Genomic DNA, 10,401 nt, shown 5'->3' on the forward strand with positions numbered 1-10,401 from the left:
TCCGGCCCAGCAGCCGGTTTGACCGGGACTGTGGCCGACTGGTCCGGTCCAGCAGCCGGTCTGACCGGGCGGATGAGCGGAGCCCCTGGACATCGCCCTACGCCGGCTCGCCCGCGTCGTCTCCGCCTCGGCTGGTCCGGCCCAGCATCCGGTTTGACCGGGACTATGGCCGGCTGGTCCGGTCCAGCAGCCGGTCCAACCGGGACCAGGGCCGACCGGGCCGGTCGTAGAGCTGGTTGACCGGGCATGGCACCGCCTCCATCTACCGTGGGGCACGGCTGCACGCGATGCACATGGGACGCCGTTTGCGTCGCAGCCGGCCGCCTTCGCCTGCACGGTCTCCATCGCCGGTTCGTCTTTGCCGTCATCGCCCAGGACATCAACGAAAACGTCGCCAACGACTCCGATCTGCGGCGCGTAGTCCACGCCATGGCACATGTAGCGCCGCCGTCGGTCTGATCAACCGACCCCGCACACGTCTCCTCCAAGCACGTCCCCGAGCACGCGCATACCACCGATTGAGCATCGGGTTGCCGCTGCGTCGCCCCTTCGGGTCGCAGCGCCGCCGCCTTTGGTCCACGCTGCTAGCCATTGACGCACCTTCTGAGGCGCGTACATCGCTGGTGGCATCCCACCGCTGCACCGACTCGCGCCCTGCAGCTACGCCGGCCCCTCAGGCCGTGGCGTCGCCGCACGCGGTCACCTTCGCCGTCCCCTGCGCATCGACGTCCGAGGCCACCACAGCGCCGCCCCTTCGGCGCGGGTCGCCTCCGTCCGCGCATGGTGTTCGTTACGCCGTCGGGTCTTCCTCGCCTACTTCGTGTACCGCCGCCGCGCCTCCACCTCAGGTCGCCGCTGGGCTCGCCAACCACTCCAGGTCGCGTTGGGCTCGCCGATCACCGCAACGCCTGTCTAGGCGTCCAGCATGATCACCCCAGGTCACCGCTGGGTTAGCCGCCTTCTACGTCTTCGTACACTACAGCTTTGCCGCCAGCGTCCTCGCCTCTTCCCTGACTACGTCACCTTCTTCTCTACTCCGACACCCGTCGTCGAGACTCGCATCTCCACAACTGCCTCGGCGCGTCTCCGTCACTCTCCTCACACACCACCTCGCCTGTGGCTACATCGACACCAGCACCCGGCCACGACATCGACCACGGCAATCCCTAGCGCGGCTCCCTCGACCAAGGTTGCAGCACCCACACTCTCGGCTACCTCGACATCGGCACAAAGGGCTACCACCTCGCCTGCGCCTCACCAGCTCCTTCTACAGTCGAAGCATCTGCGACACAACACCGTCCACGACGCTCCCGCTACGACTGCGGGGGAGTGTCAGCCTTCTGGGGTTCACTTCGGTTTATCTCCAGTCTGACCGTCAACGTCGTTCATGTTGTTCACGATGCTCCCGCTACGACTGCGGGGGAGTGTTAGAGTATACGTACGGTTTAGGTAATCTAGTATAGAGATAGATCTCGTGTCTTGTCTTGCACTCCAAGATGATCCCTGTACGTCTTTATATACTCGCCCATGAGGCTCAATAATACATCCAACATATTCCGCCAATCTCTCTCCCTCTTTATCTTTCTACACTGCACTTGAGAACATGCGGATCTGACATGAAGAGTTCTTTCTGATTTGGTCGCTGCAAATGGCTCCAGGTGTGTATCCAATGTATGCGCGAGTAAATAACCGGCAAAGTAGAAGAATTTTTTCTATCTATCTAGATAAAATGTTGTAAATTAATTTGGATCGAAAGAAATATCATTCCTTCAGAGCCATAATGACTAACACTGCCGCTCCCGCCAGGATATGGTTTCTCGTAGCCAATTACCAAACATGTTTGTATACAAAGTTGACGTAACCTGAATATTGAACTGCCCTACCAAATTTACACTCAAAAATAAAAAAAAACATAAACCCGCCCCCCCCCCCCACACACACACACACCACCACCACCACCTACCTCCACCATATCCCGTATCCCCACATCCTTATCCTACCATCCCTAATCCTCCTAACCCGACCACTCTTCTTCCTTTCTTCCTCCCTCTATCTCCCTCTCTCACCAAAACTTCCTAGACATCCTTGGCCACCGATCTAGGGCTCCATTGCGGCCTCCTTCTTCGCTGGTCTCGGGCTACTCCTCTCTCCGTCTCTACTGCCATGTCCCGGCGACTATAACCTACACCTCCGCCTCGACGCGGCTTGCTCCGGCAACCTCGACCTCCACGCGGCCGGCCCTGACGCCACCTCCGCCTCAAAGCGCTCTGCCCCCGGCGACCTTGACCTCCACCTTCACGCTCGCACCAGTCGACAGGGACGGTCCATGGAGCAAAACAAAAATCACAAAAATGGGGAAAATTTGAAATTTCAAAAGTATAACCATGATGCACCGATTTTCTTACCCGTGGTGTGCATCTCCCGGTGCGCCGCGGCTATCTGCAATACCCATGGCGCACCAAATAGTGTGGCATGGCTACCCGTAAGGCGTGGCGCACCCACGTACGCCACGGGTAGCAAAAACCGGTGCGCCGCTTTTTTCCTAGTAGTGGTACATAGAATAGACTTAACCCTACTGTTGAAAATATTGTGACCAGCTGTCACGATCACTTCTTGTAGATGCTCTAGCAAAACATTACAAATTGTTAAACGATTTCCAATTAAGCTACGTCTAAACAAGAGATTGGGGGGGGGGGGAGACCCCAAGACCTCCTTGATTGTGACAAATTTATCTTTAACTTTTTTATATGGAGAATAAAACCCCAACCACCGCATCAAAAATATAGATATGATGTTTATTTTTTATTAAAATAGTCCACAAGTCACCTTATTATAATTTATTGCAACTCACGGATCATTTAAAGTCAATACATGAATCAACCATTTTAAAAGAAAAATATGTCTAACTATATTATGAACACCAGGATATTGAGAACACAAAGGTGTGTCTCCCAACCATATATCCCCTCAAAAATGCACTTGTGAACCCTCTCTAGTTGAGAAGGTCCTAAACCTAAGGAAGACTGGTTCACTTTCGTTAGACAATCTCATAAGTTCGAGTCTCCTGGTTTCCGTTATACTTGAGATATAACTTTAGAACCAAATAATTTATTCTGCGTAAACTCTGGCCACATACCATCCTCAATATGAAGTTTGAGTAACCATTTATAATTAAAGTAATGTTTTTAGCCTCCAAGTCATGGATCCCCAATCCACCTTGGTCCTTTGGATGACGTAAGATGCTCCATTTTGCTAAACAGTTGTTTGTTGTTGATCACTTTGACAGTAGAAGCGAGAATGATAGTGGTCTAGCCTCTATAAAACACCTCTTGGTAACAGGAAGACGGTTAACATATATAACACCATACTTGTGATCACGGAGTTGATTAATACCAAATCGTCCACCGGTGGACAAGTATTTTCCTTTCTAACTACTGAGTCTTTTTTTGAATCCTTTCCTCCACTTGTCTCCATTCCTCTATCGTTATTCTTCCATAATACGTAGTATATCGGAATCCCTAAATAGCAGATAGGAAACTCTCCTCTGTCACAACCAAAAACAGACAAGCAAGTCAGCCCTGTCGTTGACACAGCTGGTATTGGGAAGCCAAAATTATTGTCGCCGTCAACCGCCGTCAGCTTTAATAAAAGTGGCGACAGAGCTTAATTTTACCTCACGAGTTTGTCATTGTCATAACCTCAAACAAAAATAGCAGTAACTAGGACAAAGTTCACCACCTCTCAATGGGTACATCATACGGCTCCTACTTTCTTGCAATCTCGTTTGCATTTCATTTCATGTGTGTCCCAGAATTGCAATGTCCAAATATAGCACCAAAATCCTTTGTTAGGTTGGGTCTTGTTTGTTGCTTTTGTTTCTCCTGGCCACGACCCTATTCTTGGCCACTCACAAGTATTCTCCCGTTTCGCTCCTCTTGACCAATTTTCTTGGTTCTGTTGTCGTTCTTCCATTCCTCCGGCACCAACCTCTCTGTCCTGCTGTCTCCCTGGTTGCAAGGTGAATCTGCTGACACATTGAGATCATTGAAGCTATATGTTGCTGGAAGATGGTTGGCGAAGAGCTGTCCTAACAGAGAATGGGGAGAAGCAAGTCTGGGGATTGCAGTTCATCCCAACGCGCAGAGGAGACAGAGGCGGAAACGAGCTTAACACGGAATAGGTGCTTGATGATTTTTACCAGAGAAGCATTCCAAACAAATTTTGATCACAGAAGAGATCACGTCGATCTGGTAGAGAAAGCATGTCGAGTCAAGCCCCGTCCCCGAGTTCATCAGATGATGTAAGCGATGGTCAGTCCGATGATTCCAACGCGCCTCCACCGAAAGGCTCATCAAGATCATCCAGCTCTTCTTCAGAAGGGAATGACGATTCGTCTAGTCCATCACCACCGTCTCCAGATTCGTCATCCTCAGATTCGCAAGATTCCTCTTCCTCCAGTTCAAAAGGTTCCCGCTCCTCCGGCTCATCTCCACCGTCCAAATCATCGCCGTCACCGTCGTCGTCCCCCTCCAGGTCTTCTCGGGACGGCGGCAATTCCGACTCTTCACCGTCGCCAGCGCCGCCGTCCGACGAATCCTCCTCCGGGGACAATGGTGATTCCGACGATCCGTCGCCGCCGCCACCAACCCGGTCGCCGCCTCCCCAACAGTCGGAAGAGACAGAGCCCCCTCCGTCTTCATCCTCCACTGGGAGCCCTCCATCTCCGTCTCGCTCGTCTGCACCGCCACCGTCGCCGCCGCCGCAATGGAGTAGTAATAATGATGGCCAGTCAGGTTCTCCACCTCCTAGTGGCGGCCAGCCATCTCCTTCTGCCTCTGCTTCTCCTCCGCCACCGCCAGCGAACCATTCGGTGGTCTTCATCCCGGTCGTGTCATCCAGCCATCCCGGGGCACCGCCGGCGCTTGTCGCCATCGCTCCGCCTGGCGCCGTCGGTGTGATGTCCGCTCACCTACCGGGAGCACAAAGTGGCGCCATGCAGCCTGGTTCGTCGGGCAGCACATCCACCGGTGGTGGTGGTGGCGACGGGAGCACATCTTCTTCGTCTTCCCAGGTCCACTCGTCGCAAGCTGTGAATGGCCAAGTAGCCGCGGCCATTGCCGGCGCTGCCGTCGCTGGTTTGTTGTTTGTCATGATAGCCATTTTCTTCGTCGTGACAAGGAAGAGGAAGAAGGATGGGCTGGTCTATCACACAGGTAACATCACCTCCGTATACTCGTGGTTCCAAAATATTTGCCCGGCATTTGCACAAGATTGTCGTGTTGAGCTTGAGCATGTGCACTTTCTTGCTTCCAAATATTCTAAAGAATGTTTACATGCTTTCACCAAAAACAAATGTTTACATGCATGTAGGTTACTGACTATTATGTGCAGCTGTTAAGTTTCATGCATAAGTTTGCATTTCTGGCGTGTGCAAAATAACAAGAGAGAATAGCCACAATACCACTAGTGAAAGCCAAGAGTTCCAAAATACCACTCAAAAAACTGAGTTTGCCAAAATAGCACCGTCGTTTAAGTTTATCATGCCCAAATACCACTCCCGTCAAATGTGAAAGAGGTTCCGTTAGTCAACTTGTAAAATAGTTGTCAGTTTTTTAGGTATACCCAAATTGCCCCCATCCCCTTCATCTTCACAACAAGAAGCCTGTGTTGCCGGCTTTGGCTCCTCCTCACCATCTCATTGATTCTCTCGATTCAGCCCTTGCGTTCTCCGTCGGCCATCCTTTTTCCGCCACCGCGTCTGTCCCCGACCCTGATGTCCCCAGATGCAATGTGCCGCCGCGCCGGATTTCTGCTCGTCCGTGACGCATACGGCCACCCGATTCAATCTCTACAGCTCTCGCGCCTTACCCTGGTCGTCCGTTGATGCATAGAGCTCCTTCCATTTGTGCCTTGCCGAACTGATGTTGTTCAAGTCCCCAAACTGCTGAAATCTTGTAAAAAAAGATGCTGAAATCTTTGTTTAAAAGTTGATTAAATGATATAGAGTTGTGGCGTGTAAAGTGGTCTGGGCATACAAGTCTTTTGCTGGGATGTTAGTCTCAAGTTAGTGCATAGTGGTATTTTGGCATGAAAAGCTAGAATGTAATGGTATTTTGGCAAACTCAGTTTTTTGAGTGGTATTTTGGAACTCTTGGTTTTCACTAGTGGTATAGTGGCTATTCTCTCAAATAACAAAACTAGAAACACGGATGTCTCCCCTCAATCGTGCTTATCTTTTCATTGTAGACTGTGAATCAGTTTACTCTTGACAAAACTTTTTACATGCATAGGCGTATTTGTGATGTAGTAATTACACAACTTAAAAAGTAATCATACAAATGAAGTGCAACTGCAACAAAAATAAGGTGCAACTGCAACATACAAACAAACAAGCAAATAAATAAATAAAAAGAAAAAAAGAAAAAGTGAAAGTATAATTGCACGAATAAAAGTGTCACTACACAAAAGTGCAACTCTAATAAAGAAAAAACTAGAAAAATAACAATACAAAAAATGACTAAAACTACATAAAAGTGTCACAAACTTCATATAAGAACTAAATTTCACATGAGCGAATAAAATAACAAAAATTAAGTGACTGAAACTTAACACAAAGAAACTGAACCGTCACTAAACAGAAGAGTGCCTACAAGGCTACAAGTTCAAATCATTTTAGACGCTAGTTTTTAGCAATTATATATACTAATGTATTTACATGAAAAATTGCTTTTGAGATTCCAAAAATTAAATTTTAACTTGTTCAAATTTAAAGAGTGCATATGCTTGGGATTCACAAATCATTGCCTAAGCAAAGACTAGGAGATATTTGTCCTAACCCGTTAGTGGTTTCATATCCTAACTTTTAAGGAAGGTGAAAAGGTACCACTGGGATATCTGGAATCCTATTGAATAGGAACTTGCAAAAAAAATTCAGAACTAAGTGACCATTTATGTCCTTTTTATTTGACTATAGGCAACATTTTAAAACTCGAGCACCCTAGTAGGCAGGTGTCAGGTGTGGACAAAACTCAAAAGAGAAGCCTAGTTTGTGAGTCTCGAAAAATAGGGAATTGTTGAGGATGTCAGTTATTGTAAAACGGCGGGAGTATTACTTATTTCGGATTTTCTAGAAATATGGCACCTGATTTTTATTATGTCTCGGTCACCTCCCTTAGCCATTAGATTTACCTCGTGATTTGTGCTGGCATGATAGTTACAAGTAGGTTGCAACTGACATTTCCCTAATTGCAATGGGTTGCAACTAAGATTTTCCTAGTTGCAGGTGGGTTGCAACTGAGATTCTTCCTAAGTGCAAATACGTTGCAACTAAGATTATCCTAGTTGCAAGTGGGTTACAAGTGAGAAAAAATATCCAAACCGTTGAATTTGCTTCATGATTCGTGGTGGACTTTGAGTTACACATGAGTTGCAACAAGGTTGTAACTGTGACTTGATGACGTCACGTGACTGAGTCACCTGAGATCTAGACGTGCTCTAATTATTTTTTTGTTTCTTGCTGGACAAAGTTAGAATTGATTAGTTTTAGATGGTAAGTTGTAGACCATTGGTTTGCTCATGTTTTCTTTAGTTTCTTGAGTGAAAAGAGGTGACCTCAGACTTCTGTGCATTGGTCACAAGCTATGGAGTAGTACTACTTGGAAAAGGGTTGAAGAATGGCCGGGAGACGGAGTAGATGGAAACAGCAAGGGATATGGAGATATAGCGGTCAATTCGGTGCTAACGCACGATTTTCTGTTGGAACTTGTAAATAGCAACATCATGCATTGTACATTTGGTTACATGCAGACGGGAGCTACTACATGCACTCGGGTCAGCTTGTAGGCTCCAACCACCCGTCGGGGGTGTTCTACGGGCCGCCGCCGCCGGGCGCATCGGGCGGGTTCTCCTACGGCCCTCTGGCGACGCCGGGGCCGCCGGGCGCCACGGACAGCTTCAGGGGAGCAGGGTACTACCGGTCGGGCAGCCTGGAGCAGCAGCAGCAGGGGGCGCCGGGGTCCAACAAGTCGTCGTTCAGCTACGAGGAGCTGACGAGCATCACCAGCAACTTCGCCCGCGACAACGTGATCGGCGAGGGCGGGTTTGGGTGCGTGTACAAGGGGTGGCTCGCCGACGGCAAGTGCGTGGCGGTGAAGCAGCTCAAGGCCGGGAGCGGGCAGGGGGAGCGCGAGTTCCAGGCGGAGGTGGAGATCATCAGCCGCGTGCACCATCGCCACCTCGTCTCCCTCGTCGGCTACTGCGTGGCGCAGCACCACCGGATGCTCATCTACGAGTTCGTTCCCAACGGCACGCTCGAGCACCACCTGCACGGTATGTGTACGTTCAGCGCGTGAGGTTCACTCTAGCGTTGCGGCTTGTGGTTGGAGCTCTGATCGTGGTGCGCAGGTCGCGGCGTGCCGGTGATGGATTGGCCGACGAGGCTGAGGATCGCCATCGGCGCCGCCAAGGGGTTGGCGTATCTGCATGAAGACTGTAGGTTCATTGCTTGAGTGTTTCTGACGAATATGCACATGTCAAGCAGTATGGTTTTCTGACGATGTTCTTGGTGTTCAAGGTCACCCTCGGATCATCCACAGGGACATCAAGTCGGCCAACATCCTGCTCGATTACTCGTTCGAAGCACAGGCATGAAGAAGCGGCATAAGAATTACTAATTCAGTACAAATGTTAAATTTGGCTCTTGCAGATTCATAATTAAGGATGATATGCAGTGCAGGTGGCGGATTTTGGGCTGGCGAAGCTGTCCAACGACACCCACACGCACGTGTCGACGCGGATCATGGGCACTTTCGGGTACCTGGCGCCGGAGTACGCGTCGAGCGGGAAGCTGACGGACCGGTCCGACGTCTTCTCCTTCGGCGTCGTCCTGCTGGAGCTCATCACCGGCCGGAAGCCCGTCGACCAGGACCGCCCGCTCGGGGAAGAGAGCCTCGTTGAATGGGTACGCTTAATTTGCATCTGGGACCGAGAGCACCTCGTCATTCGTCAGTCGTCACTGACACAAGTGACAACTGCTCTGCTCTCGCTGCAGGCTCGGCCGGTCCTGGCGGACGCCATCGAGAGGGGCGACCACGACGAGCTGGTCGATCCGCGGCTGCAGGGCGTGTACAACAAAGCCGAGATGGTGAGGATGGTGGAGGCCGCCGCCGCGTGCGTCCGCCACTCGGCTCCCAAGCGCCCTCGCATGGTGCAGGTATCTGTCTCTCAGTCCTTCCATCTATAACTGAAATATAATCTGACAGCGAGTTCGCGTGAGCTTTGAACTTTCGTTTAAAGGGATTTCATACAGTAACAATTTTGAATGTTTCAGTTTCTAAGGAATTTTTTCTTATAGAGCTCGTTTGGTTCATAGGATTTGAATCATACGAATTTTCCTATGGTCTAATTCTATTCGAAATTTTTTCATTAGGTCTAACCTCATGATTTTCTTTTCTTTGTTTCTATGACAACTATGGAAAACACATAATCCTTTCACAATAATTTGTTATGCTTTTTCTGCAACGCAACCAAACAACGCACAATACAAATTATTGTTATTTGTTCATGTAGGATAAAAAATGTCATGGCATTCTACCCATATGTCTTTTCTATTCCTACGTTTTGTAAATCATGCGACCCTATACGGTGTGAGTGAATCAATTATGGTTGGGCATGCAGGTGATGAGGGCACTGGATGTGGACGTGGACGAAGGGAGCATGTCGGACCTAAGCAACGGGGTGAAGGTGGGGCAGAGCCAGGTGTTCAACAACAACCAGCAGGATGCCGCCCTTGAGCAGCTCCGACGCACGGCCTTCGCCTCCGAGGAGTTCACAGGGGAGTTCGAGCCCTCCAGGGAGTACGGTGCCGCCAACTCCGATTCACGCCCCATGAACCGGAGACCTGCAAGCTGACAACCAACTCACCTGTGTTTGCATGTCGTGTAGCTTAACTTTTCTTGTACACATACCACCTCCCGTTTTAGATGGCTTACTATTAGCAGAGTTGTAGTACGTGACAAATGTAAGAATGTGCATCTCGATCAATGAGTTGTTGCCAAATTCCCAACAACAGTTTGGGAGGAAACCGTGGAAGCCGCAGACCAGCACCCTAGTCATGTTGTTTCACAAAATCCTTTATGAGCTCTAAGAGCATCTCCAGCCGCGTCCCCCAAAACGTCCCCACGCCCGACACTTAACCTCTCCCAGTCGCGCGCTCCAAAGGCTGCTTCGGTCCGGACGTGCCCCAAATATTGTCCGGCGTCCCTAGCCCATCCCCTGTGTATAGAGGCTCTATCAGGGACGCCGGGCACGACTTTTACACTTGCTTTTTGTTTGGAGGTCACGTTTGGAGGACGCGGCTAGGAACAGGAGGCCCCCCCCCCCCCCCAAAGCGGCACCACGTCG

The 10,401-nt window shown here is 50.1% G+C and overlaps 1 protein-coding gene across 1 annotated transcript; it reads left to right on the forward strand.

Moving 5' to 3' along the window:
- The first annotated feature begins 4,993 nt into the window (after nt 1–4,993).
- LOC124648347 (proline-rich receptor-like protein kinase PERK12) lies at nt 4,994–9,909 on the forward strand. The gene is made up of 7 exons (XM_047188134.1): nt 4,994–5,213; nt 7,807–8,328; nt 8,404–8,490; nt 8,573–8,643; nt 8,735–8,959; nt 9,050–9,211; nt 9,676–9,909. The coding sequence occupies exons 1-7, from the start codon at nt 4,994–4,996 to the stop codon at nt 9,907–9,909; spliced, it is 1,521 nt and encodes a 506-aa protein (XP_047044090.1).
- Nucleotides 9,910–10,401: the final 492 nt, after the last annotated feature.

This window comes from Lolium rigidum, chromosome 1 (assembly GCF_022539505.1).
Source record: "Lolium rigidum isolate FL_2022 chromosome 1, APGP_CSIRO_Lrig_0.1, whole genome shotgun sequence".
Taxonomy (NCBI): Eukaryota; Viridiplantae; Streptophyta; class Magnoliopsida; order Poales; family Poaceae; genus Lolium; species Lolium rigidum.

What these genes read in the sequence shown, in the direction of transcription:
- LOC124648347 (XM_047188134.1), top strand. Translation starts at nt 4,994, where the DNA reads ATGCAGCCTGGTTCGTCGGGCAGCACATCCACCGGTGGTGGTGGTGGC. An exon ending in TGGGCTGGTCTATCACACAG is followed by an intron (nt 5,214 to 7,806) that starts GTAACATCACCT and finishes GGTTACATGCAG; the next exon opens with ACGGGAGCTACTACATGCAC. An exon ending in AGCGCCCTCGCATGGTGCAG is followed by an intron (nt 9,212 to 9,675) that starts GTATCTGTCTCT and finishes TTGGGCATGCAG; the next exon opens with GTGATGAGGGCACTGGATGT.